At 34.1% G+C, this 21,438-nt stretch overlaps 1 protein-coding gene across 1 annotated transcript; it reads left to right on the forward strand.

The window, feature by feature from the left end:
• The first annotated feature begins 901 nt into the window (after nucleotides 1–901).
• plekha3 (pleckstrin homology domain containing, family A (phosphoinositide binding specific) member 3) lies at nucleotides 902–20,023 on the forward strand. Its single transcript, XM_033634629.2, has 8 exons — nucleotides 902–1,233; nucleotides 2,974–3,090; nucleotides 3,226–3,375; nucleotides 4,138–4,259; nucleotides 4,736–4,840; nucleotides 6,913–6,956; nucleotides 8,628–8,722; nucleotides 16,354–20,023. Exons 1-8 carry the CDS (start codon nucleotides 1,194–1,196, stop codon nucleotides 16,461–16,463), a joined length of 783 nt encoding a protein of 260 aa, XP_033490520.1. The 5' UTR covers nucleotides 902–1,193; the 3' UTR covers nucleotides 16,464–20,023.
• Nucleotides 20,024–21,438: the final 1,415 nt, after the last annotated feature.

Here is a 21,438-nt window from a genome sequence, read left to right on the forward strand (position 1 = left end):
AATCCTTAAATTCTCCAATCTTGTGGATGTTGCAGCTCTGCAATATAGCTGAATCAGATGAAATCATATCCATTTTAATCTCTTCTTGCGATGCACTGAACACTTCCTTTTCTGCTGTACTACGACAACAATTCGGGGAACAGCAATTCCGGTGTAGGCGGGTGTAAGGCAAAGCTAATCAGCTGTTGGTCGAAGAAGTACGGAAGTACACAGATTTGGATCCAATCCCATCACTGCCACTGAGAGCCAGCGCTAGTTCTACTACAACTTTCCTTTGGGAATGTCCACAGACGACAGAGTCAGCCAGCGTGCCGATGTCATTGGCGTCTGTGTAAGAGACTATATTGCAGCTTGCTACAACATTAAAAAAATTGGGCGTGTGATTGCATCAATAAAAATAATCTACATAATATATAGTATGTATGAATCTAACAACTAATGAGCCCATTTGGCTTGATAATGAATACTTTTACTTTTAGTTTAGTTAGTTATAGTTTATTTGGAATAAGCATATGATTTGTTATAGATGCTACTGACCACTCTCTTTATGGGCCCCTCCATCTCATGGGCCCCAGTGCAACCCACTTCTTGCACTGTCTATGTTTACGCCCCTGATCTTAATACATGTTCTACTTCTGTAAAACACTGGCAGGGAACATTTTACTGCACAATGTCTACTTTTGGGTACTTTTCATACTTTAAGGTACATTTTGCTGATACCATTCAGGCTGCATACTTTAACTTCAGCAAGGTTTTAAATATTTACAAGTATTTACAATGTGTTATTCGTACTTTTACTTAAGTAAAGGACACGAATACTTCCTCAACACGTCATGTTAAACATTTCCATTCTTCTCATTCATCTTGTGGAATGTCCCTTGCAGCCTTCCGTAGAGAAACCTGCTCTTTTGTTGACATTTTTTCTCCATCAGCTGACTGCTCATAAGTTAGCTGGTCAGTTTATGAACATCTTAGCACAAACTAACCGTCAGCATGATATTATTCTGCCGACACTGCCAGTCAGCTCTCAGTAGTTACCAGCAGTTCACTAATTTTTAGACACGTAGCAGCTCACGATGGTGGTTATTTTCTAACCCGCTGTCAGTCGAGGGAGGGAGAGCGAACGTTAGCTTAACTAGCTTGAGCTACATCGAGAAGCTAACAGGCTAAGCTAGCCGATGTGAGGTGCAGCCATGGAGGGGATTCTGTACAAATGGACAAATTACATGACAGGTGAGTCGTCTGTCTTTATGTCTCGCAGCTGTTTAAGCTAACTGTCCTTCTGACCAGACGCAGACACAGTGGCTGAGTCATGAATGGCGATGTTTGTGTTAGCTGTCAGTGCTAATAGCCATTTTAACATCTTCTCCAAACATATTTAACCGTTACCATCGCAGCTAACAAGCTAATGTGACTGTGTAAGGATATATGACATATGCTAGCTGCACCACTGCTGTCACCTAATGATAACTAATTACTCAAGCTATTGATATTCAACATGCAGTGGTAAGAAGTTACTAAACAACGTTTACTAAAGCACTGCACTTAAATATTTTTATGAGGTATTTGCAGACTTGCCATAATTTACATTTTTTGCCACTTAATACTTTTACCCCATTACATTTTAAAAGGAAAAATGTTATTAAGAAAAAAGATTTTATTTTTATATTTTTATGTGATAACATTGTAAAATGTATATTCAGTATTATCAGCTGTATATTCTCACGAACACCCCCTGAATGCACATAATGCCATAACATTATGTTCATTCTTATTGTTGTTTTTGTTCTACTGATGCATATATTGTAGTGAACTTATGTTTCTGAATGTAACATACTAGTTTGTACAGTGTAATGTAGCACAATGAACACATATGTATATTTTACACACTTACAGACTCAGCACAGTGAACATATTTTATTCTTAATATTTTAAGTAAGCACTAGTGTATATTAAATAAGTACTAGTGTCTTTACGCATTTCTGTTTCTATTTTATTTTATTTTATTTTTTTCCGTTATATTTATGTACATCTGTTTCATACAATTATTCTTACTTATTTTAATTCTCTATTCTTTACATTGGAGTGACTGAAATGCATCACAGCCTCAGGAATCAATGAAGAATTGCGGATTCAGATAGATAAAGTTAGCACTTTTACTTTTAATACTTTAAATATATTTTGCTGTTACTACTTACATACTAAATGAATGATTTGAATACTGAGATTTTTGACGGTAAAACCACAAGTTTTCAGATTTTTGGATTTAGGAAACTGTGATGAGCATTTTCACAACGTTCTGTCATTTTACAGACTATTTAACTAATTAGTTAATTAAGAAAATAATGTGTAGATTAATCAGCAATGAAAATAATCTTCCGTTGCAACTATAGCATTTACAGATTCAGCATTTCTGTAGTATCTGCAATAGCTTCTGGTGTATCAATTTTAATCTGTCCCTTGTCAGTCTCCCAGTTTGATAGAAGTGCTGCACTGTACTAATAGGGATGCATGATGTTGGATTTTTTGCAGATATCTGATATATGTAACAACTTATTTGACAGATAACCAATACCGACATTGATATATTCACTTTTTTCCCCACCTAATTTTACTGATCATCAAGTATAGTATTAACATCATATTATGCATGCATACTCTTATCATGATGCCCACCAGCAGATGAGACATGAAATACAATACTTTCCATGGTATGTAATATTAATTGATTGTGCAAATTAAGCATGTTGGTCGATTCTGATTCTATTCATTTTAAAGCCAATATTGGCAGAAACAGATGACATGCCCATAATATTGTGCATCCCTATGTACTACATCAGTGGAATACCTCTTAAAGGAATACTTCACCCCTCAAATGACTATTTGTGTATCAATTCATGTTGAAAATGTATACTTTTATTGTTATTTTGTCCAATAAAACATTTGTTAACTGAGTCTGTTTTCTGTCCTCAGGCTGGCAGCCACGCTGGTTTGTCCTAGAGAATGGAGTCATCTCTTATTATGACAGCGAGGACGATGTTGGTAAAGGAAGCAAAGGATCTATCAAGATGTCCGTGTGTGACATTAAAGGTCAGACTGCTGTTTGAAATGTTTTCCTGGCAGATGATTTTATTTGCTGACCCTGTATGCTTCACCTGTCCTCACTCATGGTATGAAACAAATCTAAATACATCCTTAAAACACTGTTAATGTTTTATATTTCAGTTCATCCGACAGATCCAACGCGTCTGGAGCTGATAATTCCTGGTGAGCAGCATTTTTACGTTCGAGCTGTGAACGCTGCAGAGAGACAGAGGTGGCTGGTGGCTTTAGGCTCGTCCAAAGCTGGAACACTAGACAGTCACAAACACAAAGGTACACAGAGTTTTATGTAAATCTGTTTGTCAGCCTCATCTGTATTTGTTCCCTTTCTTTAGGAAAATGACATCTAAACAAATTATAAAAAAACCCACCTGTTTGTAAGACAGTTTAGCTTGTGACTTCTCTTTGAATTTGTCTTTGTGATAGTTGTTATACTGATTGTACTGAGTGTTTTAAATAACAAGTGCCATCATCTGAAGTACCACATACGTTCACAAATACAGTGTGTGTCATGTTGTAAAGCTAAACTTGTATGAAGAAGGAGCAATTTTAGCATGAGCGGCTAATTATAACAATTGGTAAATGGTAAAATTGATCAAATACGGCATACTCTGCATTGTGTGTTTAAGTGGTACTTACTACAAATTCTTACATAAAAGCTGATGTGGAGACCTGTAGTTAATAAAGGCCCGGTAAAAAGCAAACAAACAAAAAACACTGAGGTGCGTGGAAATTACCTGCAGCCTGGTAATTTTAGCATAATGTACCAATAAAGGGAACTGTAGGACTTCTATTATGAAAAATACTGGGTGATACACACACATTGTTTAAGCTACAATTCATCAATCTCACCTGTATTCAAAAATATTGTTTAGGAGCTTGTGCTAGTTATTACATTTTATTAATGGAGAAGTAAAAATGACACTCTATCTTACGAAATGGCACACGGTGTTAAGTCTAGTAAAAGATTTATGTGTGTGTGTGTGTGTGTATGTGTGTGTGTGTGTGTGTGTGTGTGTGTGTGTCGTTTGCCAGGTCCAGATTGTCTGAAGACAAAGATGTCTGAACTTCGTCTGTACTGCGATCTCCTCGTCCAGCAGGTCCAAACGATCCAATCACAGCACACTGCTGACACAGAGGAAACGCCCACCTCTGAGGTAACACGTCGTCTGTTGACCCCAAACTAATTTTGTTTCTTTTGACAGTCACATTTTTCTTTATTTTCAATATGTTAGACTCACAACTTCTAAGTGATCTTCTTTTGATTTATTTTTTAAATTATTATAACTTAAATCGATGCAGACAAGTTTTTTGTCGCTATAACTTATCATTATGAGTCAAAGGTTGATTGCATAGTGTAATGTCTGTTCCCACTTTAGGAATCATATCTTAATAAGTTTTATAGAACCAGTAAATGTTCATCAGTGAGAAGTTTGCACCATCAAATACACCAAAAACAAACCTTAGTGCAGACAGAAGGATTACTATTGTAAGATGACACTTTTGTTTTTATTTGTCTCCAAGAGTAACATCAGTACTTTAAGTTCATCTCGACTTTTAAGAGGACTTAAACATTTGTAGTGTGATGCAGTAACGACTACAGATAATTGTGATTCCCTCACTCTTTCTCCAGGCCTCTCTCCTCAGTGCAACCTGTGCAACTTTCATCAGGACTTTGGAAGAGTGTATGACCCTCGCCAACCAGAGTTTGACCCCTGACCTCCGACCTCCTGAAAGGGTAATTACACTTTCTATAGCTATTTCAAGTACAGTAAGTCTACACTAGTGTGTTTTGGGGATGTATAAAAAACTGACATCTTCCCAGTGTGGTAAATTTTGACCATAGAAGAGCCTGCAGTCAAAATGTTTATTGTGGAAAATGCACTGAATATTTGTTTTTAATTATTAACATTTGAAACACATTTTTACTCAATGATTATAAATGAATTTAAATAATTAAAGAAAAGCAGCACTCACTTTTAAAAAGTTGGAATGATGAAATGTTTTTACAGGAAGAAAAGACAAGCAATCACAATAGTTTACAATTAATTTTCTCTCAATCAACTAATTAATTAATCGACTAAATACTTTTAAAAAAATGTATAAGCCTCTGTCTGTTTTGTATTCAAAATTCTTAATATGTAAAGTAACTAAAATTATCGAATAAATGCAGTGGAGTTAAAAGATCAATGTTTTCCTGTGAAATGTAGTGGAGTAAAGGGGCATGAAGATGCAAGTGGCGAGTACCACAAACTTGTACTTACATAAGCACTGCACTTAACATGTACTTGGTTACATTCCATCACTGCACAGTATATTTTATTAATATTTTCAAGTCTGTTTAACCTCTTCTTTTCTACATCTAAATTTTAGATGTAGGACTTCTCATTTAGGAGTGTTGTCGCATGTAGCGAAGTACATTTACTCAAGTACTGTACTTAAGTATAGTTTTGAGGTACTTGTACTCGAGTATTTCCATTTTACACTGCTCTATATTTGTACTCCGCTACAGTTTGGAAGGTAGTATTATATTTTATACTTTACTTAATTTATTTTACAGTATTAGTTACTTGTTGCTGTACAGATTCAGATTATCAATACAAAATACAAACTAATAAATTATGAAATATAGTTACAGATTAAGCTATCCAGCAGTATATAAAGCTGTTGAAATTTGCCCCACTTTTACCAGCTGCAACATTGAAGTGCATCAAGTAGGGTTGGGTACCGAAACTTGGTACTTTTTGTACTTGGTACCGATTCACGTCGGTACTACCGAGTACCGATTCACTTAAAATGAATCGGTGCCAAATTTCGGTACCTGAGGTGGAGGCGGAGCGAGAGCGCATGACTCGCACCTCAGACTCAGCAACAATGGTGTCAAAAAAAAATGTGCGGACAAAAGTTAACATGCAGCACTGTTCCTAAATGTTCTCAATAAAATGTTGAAACTGAGAAGTTTAGACTTTAAAAAGTACCGAAATAAGGTACTGTTTGGTACCGGTACCGAATGCCAGATAACGTTACCGGTACCGTATCAGTTCAATTATGAACGGTACCCAACCCTAGCATCAAGTGTTGTTACTTTCACAAAAAAAGGGTCTTACCAATAGTGGATGTATAAGGCCAAATAAGATAATAATATTTGTTTTTATCTTTTTTTTTTTTTTAAGATATTTGCTTATGTAACATAAAGAAACATCATTGATAAGAATACCTTTAATCTTGTTATTAGAGAATTTTAACCAAGATACTAAATCCTTTAGATGCTTTCAATTGAATAAAAAATTTGTACTGTTTGTACAAATGTGTGAAAAATATTTTGCACAGACCTGAAAACTACTCAAACTGTTCAGTCACAGCAAACACACAGCTTTAATTTGGTTCTAGCTGTGTTTCTGTTGTATTGTTTTTTCTTTATGCATTTGTTTTTCATCATCATTATGATCAATCACCTGACACCTGCAGGCTGAAATGGAGGTCTCTGTAAAGATAAACTCCCAATAATGCCAAAAAGAAATCACAATTAAAGAGAGATGTATTGTAAAACGATTGGAGGAGACAAACTAGTTAATTGCCTGTAAAATTAGATTACACTGTATTTTCCTTTGTTAGTTGCACCCAGTTATTTGTAGTTTGATTAGTTTGTAGCTGAAGCCCACATTATCAGTTTTTTCCCTTTTTTAAAATTACTTGCAGAAAGTGTCTTTTGAAATGTACGCATTCAGTAAGCTGCAGGACTGTGCACATCCTACACTGATAAATACTGTTGTACTAACAGAAATGTCTTCTTTCTGTCCGTCTGCTCAGATGAAGAGGTCAATCAGTCACCCAGGTACTTACAGCTTTGACAGGTGAGTTTAAACACACATCCATATTTTATTAACTTATAATAATAGCAATAATAATAATAACTACTTTATATGTATTTTTTTGAAATTTTCTTTTTATTTAGTTATTTCAGAGTCCAGTCAGAGAGCTTCATCATACTCAAAGGGCTTATAGCCCTATCTTTCCAGGCCTTCTGTAGGACACCGTTACAGCAGAAAGTAAAATAAAAATATGTATCAGTGTGTAATACAAAAGCTCAAATGGGCCAATAAAGTAAATGTTAATATAGATATGAACATAGTGAAAACTAAAACAAAAAAAGAAACTGAACTCTTCATATGAACCAGAATGTAGGGGTGTGTCTTCATGATATTCTCATCACTTTACAGACAAGGATAACAGTTTCAGCCTAAAAAGTCTTGCAAAGCAGTACAGGATTGACAACAATGTCATGGAGCAAAGAAAACTTATACAAAAAAAACAACAACAATATTAATACCATGAACAGTAAAAGACAATAAAACCCAGACTGAAAAGAAATGCATTTAAATTTTAGTGAAGTTTACTTCCTGTTAAACCCAGTTTATTTGAACTTTAATACAGTACTTGTAATATAATAAGTGAAGTACAATACAAATATAGTATATTTTTAAACAGAATATATCAACATATATGGCAAGGTATACATAATGGATAGTTATGGTATACAGCAGTCCAATTGCCAAGTCAGTAAAAATGTAGGGTCACATTCTGTTTGAGATAATTAATGCGGCTTTAAAGTACAGTTTTGGTATCATGTTGTCTCACTGATGACCTTTCCCCTCTGATAGAAGACATGTATACAAACACTGGTGTATTATACTTCTTGTTTCTTGACCTTTTGCAGTTACATGTTGTAGTAACATTTTGAGACATCATATAATAGTGTAGGGAGGAAAATTAATAATGAACAAGTCTGGATAGAAACATTTTTATTGACATTTACAATTTACAAACAAAATTGTGGTAGCTGATGTTGCTTGGGCTGATTCTTCATCAGCTGTACAAGAAGGCAAGCTCGTTGAGGTCAGGTGAATGAAGAAAAAATGTTGTGTGAAGGCAGTGATGACCCAAATCTCTTCTTTTTTTAACCCGTGAGAAGATTGAACAAAACTTTTTTTTTAGAGGATCGTTTAGCGGGCACAGTCTGGATAGAGTCATTACAACTCCTTCCATTCATCACTGATAACTTTAATCTCTTGGAGAAAGGATAAATTGTAGCTTATCTCTTCAGAGGGACCAAACATCTTCTCCTTCACCTGACCTTGCAAAATAAAATGTTTTTCTCGAACTCTGGACAGAAAGACAAAACCTGTGTACATTTACGTGGATATTGATGTATTACTAATTAATAATCATCAAATAAAGACCATGCAGGATGTCTGATTTCTCCAAAACAGATGTTTATAGATAATATTTGCAAATGTGTCCAATGTCCTTTAAGAAAGAGGAAAATGTCAGGGAAAATGAGGTCTATTATTGGTGACATGTTTCTCTCTGTCTTTCATCACACAGAGAGAAACCAAAGCCAAAGTAAACCACCTATGGCAGACATTTTATATTAAGCAGCCAAAACACTGATTATTAAGAATATTGACCAAGATGATTAAGTTTCCTTTTTGAGTTTTAATCATTCTTTTCTGTTTTCCCCTCAGGTCAGGGGTACTTAAGGAGTACTTGAGTGGAGGTCAACGGTCAACTCAGCGCAGAAACCGGACATGCTCAGACAGCTCTGTTTATGATACTGAACGTAAGACACGCACTGCCTTTTTTAGTATTGTCAGTGGTGGAAAAGAACTCAGAGTAGAAGCAGTGATACCCCAGTGTTTAGGCTAAATACTCAGAATATATGAAGGAGTCCTAAAGCTAAATTTAATACCTTTGAAGACCTTTTTCATACATCGCTCTTTTTGAGTTCTAACTGGTTACATCAGTGAGGTTGCGGCCAAAAAGTCAAAGTGTAGTAGGGAAAAGTCATAGTATATTATGTCATAAAAATTTAATCAAAAAAGTTCTAGTTCTAGTCATGAAGAAAAATCACAATATAGTATGTCATGAAAAGTCACAGTATACTCTGCCATGAAAAAATCAAGGAAAATTCCTAGTACAATATGTCATTTTAAAAAATGAAAGTCATACAGTAGTATAGTATAGTGTGTCATGAAAAAAGTAGTACAGTATGTCATTATGACAGGCCATAGTCTAGTTTACCAAGAAAAAAACCTAAAAAAAAATTCATTGTGTAGTATTTCTTAAAATTTGAAAAAAGAGATCATAGTTTTGCTAAAATTATGTCATGAAAATTTTGTTAATTTTGTTTACCCCCAAATCATAAAACATCATAGTATAATATGCCACAAAATTTATTAAAAACTTTACAGTATTGTATATATAGTATAGTAAACTTTTTAAGACACTAAGTAATAGTATATTTTGCCTAAAAAAAAGTCAGTATAGTTTGCCATAAAAAAGCCATTAAATAATTCATAGAAGAGTATGTCAACAAAGGTCTAAGTGTGTCATCAAAATAATTTAAAAAAATCATAGTATAGTATATCATTAAAAAAAAAGGCCATAGTAAAGTATAATATAAAAAACGTCATAGTATAGTATGCCACGAGTATTTCATTAAAAATTCATACCATGTCATAAAATTTTTTAGAAAATAAGTCATAGTATGCCTGAAAGTTATAGTATGGTGTGTCATAAAAAGTCATTAAAAGGTCATGGTATGGCATGCCATCAAAAATGTAACAAAACGTCATAATATAGTATGTCATCAAAAATCTAACGAAGTCATAATACAGTATGCCATGAAAAATGTAATAAAAATGTCATAGTAAAGTATGTCATCAGAAATGTCACAAAAATGTCAAGATGTATATTATGACATTAGAGATGTCACAAAAACAATGTGCTATAGTATGTCATCAAAAATGTCAAAATGTATATTATGACCTTAGACATGTCACAGAAACATTGTGCTATAGTATGTCGTCAAAAATGTCACCAACACATTATAAAAGTATGCCATTAAAAATGTCACAAAAACATCATAGTGTAGTATGTTGTCCACAATCACCCAAAAACATCATTGTATAGCATTCACCACAATCACGAAAAAACATCATAGTATAGTATGTTTTCCAAAATCATGAAAAAACGTCATAGTATAGTATGTCGTCAAAAATCAGGAAAATATATCATAGTATAGCATGTCATCAAAAATCCTGAAAAAATGTCATAGTACAGTATGTTGTCAAAAATCATGAAAAAAGGTCACAGTATAGTATGTTGTCAAAAATCACGAAAAAACGTCATAGTATATATAGCATGTCATCAAAAATCATGAAAAAACACTATACTATAGTATGTCGTCAAAAATCACCAAAAATGTCATAGTATAGCATGCCATCAAAAATCCTGAAAAAAACACCATACTATAGTGTGTCGTGAAAAATCATGAAAAAACATCATAGCATAGTATGTCGTCAAAAATCAGGAAAATATATCATAGTATAGTATGTCATCAAAAATCATGAAAAAAAACGTCATAGTAAAGTATGCCGTCTAAAATCACCAAAAAAGTCATAGTATAGTATGTTGCCAAAAATCACGAAAAAACGTCATAGTATAGTATGTCGTCAAAAACCATGAAAAAAGGTCATAGCCTAGTATGTCATGGAAAATCATAAAAAAAAAAACACCATACTATAGTATGTCGTCAAAAATCACCAAAAAACATCATAGTATAGTATGTCGTCAGAAATCAGTAAAATATATCATCGTATAGTATGTCATCAAAAATCATGAAAATATATCATAGCATAGTATGCAGTCAAAAATCATGGAAAAACGTCGTAGTATAGTATCTCCTCAAAAATCACCATAAAACATTATAATATAGTATGCCGTCTAAAATCACTAAAAAGGTCATGGTTTAGTATGTTTTCGAAAATCACGAGAAAATGTCATAGTATAGTATGCCATCAAAAATCATGAAAAAAACGTCACACTATAGTATGCCGTCTGAAATCAACAAAAACTTCATAGTATAGTATGTTGTCAAAAATCACAAATAAACATCATAGTATAGCATGTCATCACAAATCCTGAAAAAAAAAGTCATAGTATAGCATGTCATCAAAAATCATTTAAAAAAAAGTCATAGTATAGTGTGTCGTCAAAAATCATGAATAAACGCTATAGTACAGTATGTCGGCAAAAATCACAAAAATATGTCTTAGTATAGTATGTTGTCAAAAATCATGCGAAAAAACGTCATAGTATAGTATGCCATCAAAAATCACCAAAAAACGTCATAGTATAGTGTGTCGTCAAAAATCATGAATAAACGCTATAGTATAGTATGTCGGCAAAAATCACGAAAAAAAACGTCATAGTATAGTATGCCATCTAAAATCACCAAAAAAGTCATGGTATCGAATGTTGTCAAAAATCGCAAAAAACATCATAGTATAGCATGTCATCAAAAACCATGAAAAAATGCCATACTATAGTATGTTGTGAAAAATAATGAAAAAACGTTATAGTATAGTGTGTTGTGAAAAAATCATGAAAAAAACGTCATAGTATAGTATGTTGTCAAAAATCAGGAAAATATATCATATAGTATGTTATCAAAAATCCTGAAAAATGTCATAGTATAGCATGTCATCAGAAACCATAAAAAAGGTCATAGTATAGTATGCCATCAAAAATCATGAAAAAACGTCATAGTATAGAATGTTGTAAAAAAAATCATGAATAAACGCTATAGTATAGTATGTCGGCAAATATCACGAAAAAACGTCACAGTATAGTATGCCGTCAAAAATCACCAAAAAACGCCATACTATGTTATGTCGTGAAAAATCATGAAAAACGTCATAATATAGTGTGTCGTGAAAAATCATGAAAAAACGTCATAGTATAGTATGTTGTCAAAAATCAGGAAAATATATAGTGTGTCATCAAAAATCAGGAAAAAATGTCATAGTATAGAATGTCGTAAAAAATCATGAATAAACGCTATAGTATAGTATGTTGGCAAAAATCATGAAAAAACTTCATAGTATAGTATGCCGTCAAAAATCACCAAAAAACGTCATAGTATAGTGTGTCGTCAAAAGTCATGAATAAGTGCTATAGTATAGTATGTCAGCAAAAATCATGAATTAACGCCATAGTATAGTATGCCATCAAAAATCATGAAAAAACGTCATAGTATAGAATGTCCTAAAAAATCATGAAAAAAACGTCATAGTATAGAATGTCGTCAGAAATCATGAAAAAACTTCATAGTATAGTATGCCGTTGAAAATCACCAAAAAAAGTCATAGTATAGTGTGTCGTCAAAAATCACAAAAAAACTTCATAGTATAAGTATGCCGTCAAAAATCACCAAAAAAAGTCATAGTATAGTATGTCATCAAAAATCACGAAAAAACTTCATAGTATAAGTATGCCGTCAAAAATCACCGAAAAAAGTCATAGTATAGTGTGTCGTCAAAAATCATGAATAAACGCTATAGTATAGTATGTCGGCAAAAATCACGAAAATACGTCACAGTATAGCATGTCATCAAAAATTATAAAAAAAAATCATAGTATAGCATGTCATCAAAAATCCTGAAAAAATGTCATAGTATAGTATGTTGTTCAAAAATCATGAAAAACGTCATAGTATAGTATGTTGTCAAAAATGATGAAAAAAAGTCATAGTATAGCATGTCATCAAAAATCATGAATAAACGCCATAGTAAAATATGTTGTTCAAAAATCATGAAAAACGTCATAGTATAGTATGTTGTCAAAAATGATGAAAAAAAGTCATAGTATAGCATGTCATCAAAAATCATGAATAAACGCCATAGTATAGAATGTCGTAAAAAATCATGAATAAACGCCATAGTATAGTATGTCGGCAAAAATCACGAAAAAACGTCATAGTATAGAATGTCGTCAAAAATCATGAATAAATGCTGTAGTATAATATGTCGGCAAAAATCATAAAAAAAAAATCATAGTATAGCATGTCATCAAAAATCCTGAAAAAAGGTCATAGTATAGTATGTCATCAAAAACCATGAAAAAAGGTCATAGTATAGTATGCCATCAGAAACCATGAAAAAAGGTCATAGTATAGTATGCCATCAAAAATCATGAAAAAACGTCATAGTATAGAATGTCGTAAAAAATCATGAATAAACGCCATAGTATAGTATGTCGGCAAAAATCACGAAAAAACGTCATAGTATAGAATGTCGTCAAAAATCATGAATAAATGCTGTAGTATAATATGTCGGCAAAAATCATAAAAAAAAAATCATAGTATAGCATGTCATCAAAAATCCTGAAAAAAGGTCATAGTAACTTCATAGTGTAAGTATGCTGTCAAAAATCACCAAAAAAAGTCATAGTATAGTGTGTCGTCAAAAATCAAGAAAAAACTTCATAGTATAGTATGTCGGCAAAAATCACCAAAAAACGTCATAGTATAGTGTGTCGTCAAAAATCATGAATAAACGCTATAGTATAGTATGTTGGCAAAAATCACGAAAATACATCATAATATAGCATGTCATCAAAAATCATAAAAAAACTTCATAGTATAGCATGTTATCAAAAATCCTGAAAAAATGTCATAGTATCGTATGTCATCAAAAATCATAAAAAAAGTCATAGTATAGCATGTTGCCAAAATCAAGACAACACAACAACACAAGTCAGTGTAGTATGTCGTCAAAAATGTGATGCTAAAAAATAATTCATAAAAAAGTTCATAAATTACCATATTTATATAGCACTAGCATGAGGAGTTCTTGACATAGCAGAGGATGAGCTTTGATTGAATCTTGTGCAATATTAAACAGACAGCAGGTGCAATTCCAAAAGTATTTATTCATAAAGAAAGCAATGCAATCAAAACACATAAATTCCAACCAGCTAAGCATATACAAGCATGGTTGAGAGAGAGAGAAACAACTACAAGAAAACTACAAGATTGCCAATTCAAAGATGGCTTGATACCCTGGAAGGTTGGTACTGTGTAGTCAGTTAGGACAAAGACAAAGAAAAAGAAGCTTGGAGTTCCCTATTAGGGTGTAAGTATGTTGAAAGAAAATTTGTGTGAGTATATGTGTACGTGATATGTGTTGCAAAAGGGTCTGGGTTAGTGCAGAGGAATTTCAATCCCATGCAAGATTCTGTCGATGTAAAACATTGACAAAATAACATCACTTAGCTTTGGTGAAGCCAACTAACCAATAATGTAACTGCAAACAATTAAAACAATTATTCAATGAATAGCATTAAATCACAATCAAGTCAGTCTTCCTTAGGTTGTACAACTGTAATAATGCTATGTCCAGTCATTACACTACCAATCCTTGAATGGAGGGAAGAGTTGCTTTGTTGTGTGCTGTTTTTGTTAGCAGGCAGAGGAAGGGTGGAAAGAGCTGTGGTTCCAGGTGCAGTCTTTGCTGTGTCCTTGTTCCAAAGGTGCAGAGCCGAGGAGATCAGTCGCTCGGTATCCTTGCAGAGTTAGAAGTCTGGTGCTAACTTGACTTGGATCTCCTTGTCGCTGGAAAGTTAGTTGCAAACCTTGTGTTTGGCACACTAACTTCTCTGGTCTTCAGGTTCTTGGTCTGCTGTGAGCAGGCCACATTAAGAGCAAGGCTGCAGCTCCTGCTGTGAGCATGCAGAAGTGGGAGAATGGGGAAGGCCGTAGCAGGTCCTCCTGCCTATGTGCTACCTCGGTCAAGGTCCAGGAGAAAGAGCTCTCTTCAGAGGCTCACGAGAACAGAGCGGGATGGAGAGTAGAAGGATCTCCCTAAGATGGGTTGGTGACATCACAGAGTCACATGTCACTGTGACAGTGGTGTCCAATCAAGTTTGAAGACTGATCTCTCACTTAGGTGTGACAGTGAGGCATCCTGTAGAGAAATGACTGACTGACTTTAAAGAATAAACAAAGAACAAGCAGTCTCAGCCACCATCCCAGATGGCAAGACCCAGAGAAAAAACCTGTACATGTCCAATTTGGATCTTAACAAATGATAAATCACCTGTGGTCCAGTGAATCCCAACAATGTTGTAGTATGTCATCAAAAAGCCACAAAAACGCAATAGTATGTCGTCAAAAACGTTGTGGTGTAGTATGTTATCAAAAATGTGATGAAAACATAATAGTATAGTATGTTGTCAGAAATGTGATGAAAATGTCATAGTATAGTATGTTGTCAAAAATGTGATGAAAACGTCATAGTAAAGCACGTCGTCAAAAATGTGATGAAAACGTCATAGTAAAGCACGTCGTCATAAATGTGATGGAAACGTCATAGTATAGTATGTTGTCAGAAATGTGATAAAAATGCCATAGTATAGTATGTCGTCAAAATTGTGATAAAAAGGGCATAGTTTAGTATGCCCTCACAAAAAATGGCATAGAAACTTCATAGTATAGTATGTCGTCATAAATGTGATGAAAATATCATAGTAAAGCATGTCGTCATAAATGTGATGAAAACGTCATAGTAAAGCATGTCGTCAGAAATGTGTTAAAAACGTCATAGTAAAGCATGTCGTCAAAAATGTGATAAAAACATCATAGTAAAGCACGTCGTCATAAATGTGATGGAAACGTCATAGTATAGTATGTCGTCAAAATTGTGATAAAAAGGGCATAGTTTAGTATGCCCTCACAAAAAATGGCATAGAAACTTCATAGTATAGTATGTCGTCATAAATGTGATGAAAATATCATAGTAAAGCATGTCGTCAAATATGTGACAAAAATGTCATAGTATAGTATGTCGTCAAAAATGTGATGAAAACGTCATGTCAGAAATTTGATGAAAACGTCATAGTTTAGTATGTCGTTAAAACTGTGATGAAAACGTCATGGTATAGGATGTTGTCAAAAATGTGATGAAAACATCATGGTAGAGGATGTCTTCAAAAATGTGATGAAAACGTCATAGTATAGCATGTCCTCAAAAATATGATGAAAAAGTCATAATATAGTATGTTGTCAAAAATGTGAGGATAATGTCATAGTATAGCATGTCTTCAAAAATGTGATAAAAAAATGTCATAGTATAGCATGTCATCAAAAATGTGATGAAAATGTCATGTCATAGTATGTCATTAAAGTTATAGTACAGTGTGTCATAAAAATGTCAAGGCGTCATAAGAATGAATTTAAATGCAGGACTTCTACTCGTGATTTAGTATTTATCTTTGTGGAAAAGCTCCCAATATATCTTCCACCATTGACTTTAGCTCCCTGGACTTTGAATTCTTCTGCTAAATATAAGCAAATCGTAAATAACCCATGGAAGTTGATGTGTGTTCATTCTTTGCATATGCGTGTTCCAGGTGTGCTGCCCAGTGTCAACGGCGACTCGTCCTCCATTCCTGAAGAGAGAGGAGGCAGCATGAGCCCAAAGACCACACCCACTGACACAGACACTGACCTATCCATCTGAAGACCTGACGTCCATCAGAACCCTGCTGGACTCTGCAAGAGGTCAAGAACATGCTGATCAATATCAGAGACAGTGACTGCATCCAGTCGAGATATTGACGTCATCTCTATTAAACAGAGGATGAACTGACAGACGTTTGATCTCCTCAAAGATTGTCCTTTATGTACTTTTTTCTCTGAAGTCAGCTGATTGCCAAACACATGCACTTTGGAATCATAATACTTTTTTTTCCTGAAGGCTGTCTTAAAGTGTTTCCTTTGCACAGAACACACTGGAGAGACAGAAAACACAGCAGGAAAGACCTGAACCTGAGACTTAGTGAGTATAGTATGTGACCTGCTGCGGTAGCCACATTCATACAATATGGATACTTTCTGGGAGATGACTGAAGCCTTGGAGTCTGGAAGGAGTGTGACCCGAGGATCAAATCCTGGAAAAATCTGTGAACAAAGTGAGTGAAAGTTGAGTTTAACCTGGGTTTCCTTTGTGGCATCCAGACTCTGATTGTAGTCGGCAGCTCCCTGGTACAGTATGAATAACTGGACTGATTGTTCACTGCTTTAAATGGACCAGAGAATGTGCAGGAAGTGTTCAATTTTGGAGGTCGTGGCGTCTTCTGAAGTTTGTTTTTGTGGCATTTTGATAAGTCATTGAAATCAAGTCTGTATTTTCTGCCTTTTCCACATACTCAAGAGCTTGCCTCACTTTATCTTTCCTTGGGAACTTCTTCCAGGCCTTTAGGTAAAAGGAAGAACTCTGTCCCTCTTCCTGTCGGCTTCTTGTGTTTGAGGTTGTTAGCAGCGAGGTGTGAGTGTAGCTGAGGAAGAAACCAGTCTGATAAACGGTGTTTCTCGAAGGTTCCTGAAGCCAGTTATCCTTTACAGTATACTCACAGCGAGCTTCAGATGCCAAAGTTTGCACAAATGTAATGATCTACATTAAATGTGCCATCATTGTTTTCTCCAAGCAAAGCTTCTTCTCCATAGTTACCTAGTCATGATCAGCCAGTTTGAAAACTCCAGTAAGATCTGCAGCTCTTTGCTTGAGGAGGGTTTTTTTGTTTTTTTGTTTTCCTCTGCACTCCAAAGACAAGTCAGATCTGGTGAATGGAGTCTCTAAATTGCAGAACAGTGTGAATGTGTGCAAGTTACTGCCTTTTTATGTTTGCATTTCTTGTGTGTTTTCTTGCCTTTGTTTTTAGTGATGAATTCCAGCCAAATGTGACCCTGAAGAGACAGAAAGTACGGTGGCCCTGAGAGCTCAATATACTGCAACTTAAGAAAACACAACAGGCAAATTAAGATACACATTAACAAATCTGTTTTGTTGTGCTGCACATGTATGAGGCATGCTCTCCTTTATTTGATGGTGTTTTAGCTATATGCTTTCTTCAGTCGCAGTGTAATGAGCTTTCAGGGCCGCCGTAAATAAGTGCTTTAATTAAGTGCATAAAAGAATGAACTTGGATCGTGATTGAAGTTCAACTGTGAATTCAGATGATGCCTTTTGCACACATGGTAGTATGTCTTTCTCTGTAGCTGCACTTTACCCAGCCAAAGCTGCGTCTGTTAGCATTAGTAGAATGCAAAACCTTTTTACATTTAATTTTCTGGTGTAAAACAAATTAATCATTTCACTGAATAGCAAATCTAAGCAGTAATAACTCGGCGGTGTCTGCAAACCAAGCACCAATTTGTGGATCTAGTTTTCTGTCTTGATAAATCACCTCTTAAGTCTGCACCTTGTGGTCTTGTGACCTGCTTTGCTGTTTAAACACATGCAGAAGACATCATCCGAACACAAAGTAAACAATCGTGACGTAAACAGTCAACAAAAGACAAAACTACACTGACCTTGTTTCTGTTTCGTAGGGACAGAGATTTCTTGTGGTGTAATTTCGATGAAGAATCTTCACCTTAAAAACATTTAAGGAGAAAGTTCAGTCCTTCACAAATGTCAGCTTTGGCCAAAAACATGTTTGTTGCTGTTGTGCATTTAAAATTAACTTTTAAGACACTTTAATGTGAATTAAAAATGTCTTCTTTTTTTTTTGGCCTGGTGAATTACGTCCAAACAGACTAACTGCAGCTGTCAAATCCCAAATGATAAATCTCTCCACCAATCAGTTACCTTCACATTCAGTTATAAGAGAACATAAAATAAACAACACCAAACACATAGAGTAACCTTTCAGTGTGTAGGTGTGGTTGTTTAGCACTTTAGATTTAAAAACTGTGTCCTTTTTTTAATGTTAGCACTCTGAAAAAAGTGATAAAGGTACTGTGGTGGATAACAGTAACGATGATTGTGAAATATTTTTCTTTCTGGTGGGCCATATTTTTGAAGGGATGTTTTGGAGTTGCAGCAGCCTTATATGTGACATTAATAGTATTTAAAACGTACAAGACTTCTTGTATTACTCTCACCAAAATGTGTGTTCAGTATTTGTTATGAACACACTCAGACTGTGTTTTCTTGAATTTCACATCCCTTTCTTTGAATACTGTGAAGAATATGTTTCTCCAGAGGTTGTAAAAACAAAAAAGCCACTGCAGGTTTAATTTCCCGCGCATGCTGGCTACATGTCCAGCTTCTGATGTGAGATAACTTGTGATTTTACAATTATTTATAACAGCATGGTAGTTCTATAATTTATCTTGAAATGATCATTTATATTCCTCTTGCCTATCAGATTATTTTATTTATGGTTCAAATGATGGATTTTGCAGGAGATTGTAAAGCAGTTAAAAATAATTTGTGAACAAATATTATATAAGAATGACACATATTTAAAGAGGGAGAGGAGATCAACATACATTATATGGCTATTTCAAATGACCATTTGCTGTAAAATTTATCCCCACATAAATTAATGTTTTTATAATTCATTTTTTTTCAGCAACTTTTAAATAATGAATACAAGAATGCTCATGATTGTGAATGTTTTCTAGCCAGTGTTTTGGAAGTTTTAACACCCTTCATTTTGATTTTATTGTTCCCTTTAAAAGGACTAGTTCAACATTTTGGGAAATTTGCTTCTCTGCTCTCTTGCTGAGAATTAGGAGATGGTTACCATTCTCATATTTGTTCTGTAATTAATGTGAGATATACCATGTTTATAGGTGAGTTTTGATTGTGTTCGTTGTTGGATTTTGTTATTTGGGTGCAGCCAGGCTTGCGGTTTCCCGTGTTTCCACTCTTTATGCTAAGATAAGCTAACTAGCTCCTGGCTCTGTCTTCATATCTGCGGAACAGACAGAGTGGTAATAATCTGCTCATTTAAGAGAGTGGACGATCTTTTGTTTTTTGTTGTTTTTTTTTTTTTGCCAAAATGTGGGACTATTCCTTTAAGTCACTGAGTTAAACTGCTGAATTAAAACTGAATCATATTTTCTTTTCATTATTCTTTTTCATAATTTTTGTTTCATTGGCAGCCTGTTCAGTTTTTGGACAAACCAGCAGAGAGATTTTCATGCCTTAAGTGTCTCTGCACGAAGTAACGTGTGTGGTTGTATCAGACTTTTCATTGTCTTAATAAATAAAAAATATTTTAAACTGAATTTTTTTTGTGTGTGTATTTGTGTGGAGGAGGTTTATATGCACACATGTCCAACCTGCCAATAAGCATGAATACATAATGTAGCTGCAAGCAGCAATCCTGGGTTCAAGCCCTTTTTTCAGCAAATGGAAGGGAGCAGTGAGCGTGATTCAGGCTTCATAAAGCCTAGCAACATCCCTTTAGCTGATTTAATTTTGTCGAATGGAGAGAGAGAGCAATCACACACTTGTTTCATCATTTTCATTGAAATGTATTTATCATAATTAATCTAATAAACCAATCAAACCCTTTTTAATTTAATTTAATACATTTATTTTGTGCTATTTCTCTGCATCTATTAGCATTTGTGGAGTGAATAATAATAATAAAAAAAGATTAATCAGCAATTAGGTTAATTGGTGACTCTAAATTGTCCGTAGGTGTGAATGTGAGTGTGAATGGTTGTCTGTCTCTATGTGTCAGCCCTGTGATAGTCTGGTGACCTGTCCTGGGTGTACCTCGCATCTCACTCAATGTCAGCTGGGATAGGCTCCAGCCCCCTGCGACCCCTGACAGGGTAAGAGGTTACAAAAAATTAATAAATGAATTTTATTTTCTATTTTTAAAATCTACTTTGTTTTATTGGAATATGTTATCTTAGGAAGACATGAGAAATACCTTAATTTTGTTTTTGCTACTTAAACAAAGTCAGTTTGAGAAAAATGATTTATTAACTATTGTCTTGTTAATATTATATTATACTATATTATATTATATTATATTATATTATATTATATTATATTATATCGCATTAACACAGTAAATTTGTAAAATATTGTATTGTTTTGTTTTTTATTATTTTATACACACTTATAGGTTTAAATATAATACCTATAATCCACTAATTAAATATATTGAATCTAATGAAGCACTAACAATATATTTTGCTTTGAGATGTGATGAGGGTGTCAGAGTTTTACCTGTCAGCTGCTGGTGTCTGGGGTAATGGCGCCCTCTGGTGGACTTCAGTAGGAACTACACGCAGAGCTGCAGACAGATACACACATTAAAACATGTTTACAACTAATTTCCTCTTAATTAAATGTATTTATCTAATATACAAATTCAGCCCTTTTCCACTAAATCAAATGTTTTCGTTTTAAAATACTAAATCCCTTTATTGTAGTTGTTTTATTATTATCATGTTTTTTATTCTTTAAGATATATTAATTTTAAATATTAAATTTGTTTGTATTTAATTTTTATTTTTTGCCGGATATGTTGACTTATATTGAATTTAGAAAGAGAAGTATAATTCGACATTATCATACATATTTACACATGTATGTACTTCAATAAAATAAAAATAAATAAATTAATGTTTATTAGTTATTGTCCACACTATAATTTTATTCATTTTGCTGATAATCAGTCAAT

This window comes from Epinephelus lanceolatus, chromosome 17, assembly GCF_041903045.1.
Source record: "Epinephelus lanceolatus isolate andai-2023 chromosome 17, ASM4190304v1, whole genome shotgun sequence".
Taxonomy (NCBI): domain Eukaryota; kingdom Metazoa; phylum Chordata; class Actinopteri; order Perciformes; family Serranidae; genus Epinephelus; species Epinephelus lanceolatus.

Excerpts from the sequence above, each read along its gene's own strand:
- plekha3 (XM_033634629.2), top strand. The coding sequence starts at position 1,194 with ATGGAGGGGATTCTGTACAAATGGACAAATTACATGACAG. Across the intron at positions 3,091-3,225 it reads GTCCGTGTGTGACATTAAAG|TTCATCCGACAGATCCAACG; the intron begins GTCAGACTGCTG and ends TTTATATTTCAG. Across the intron at positions 4,841-6,912 it reads ACCTCCGACCTCCTGAAAGG|ATGAAGAGGTCAATCAGTCA; the intron begins GTAATTACACTT and ends CCGTCTGCTCAG.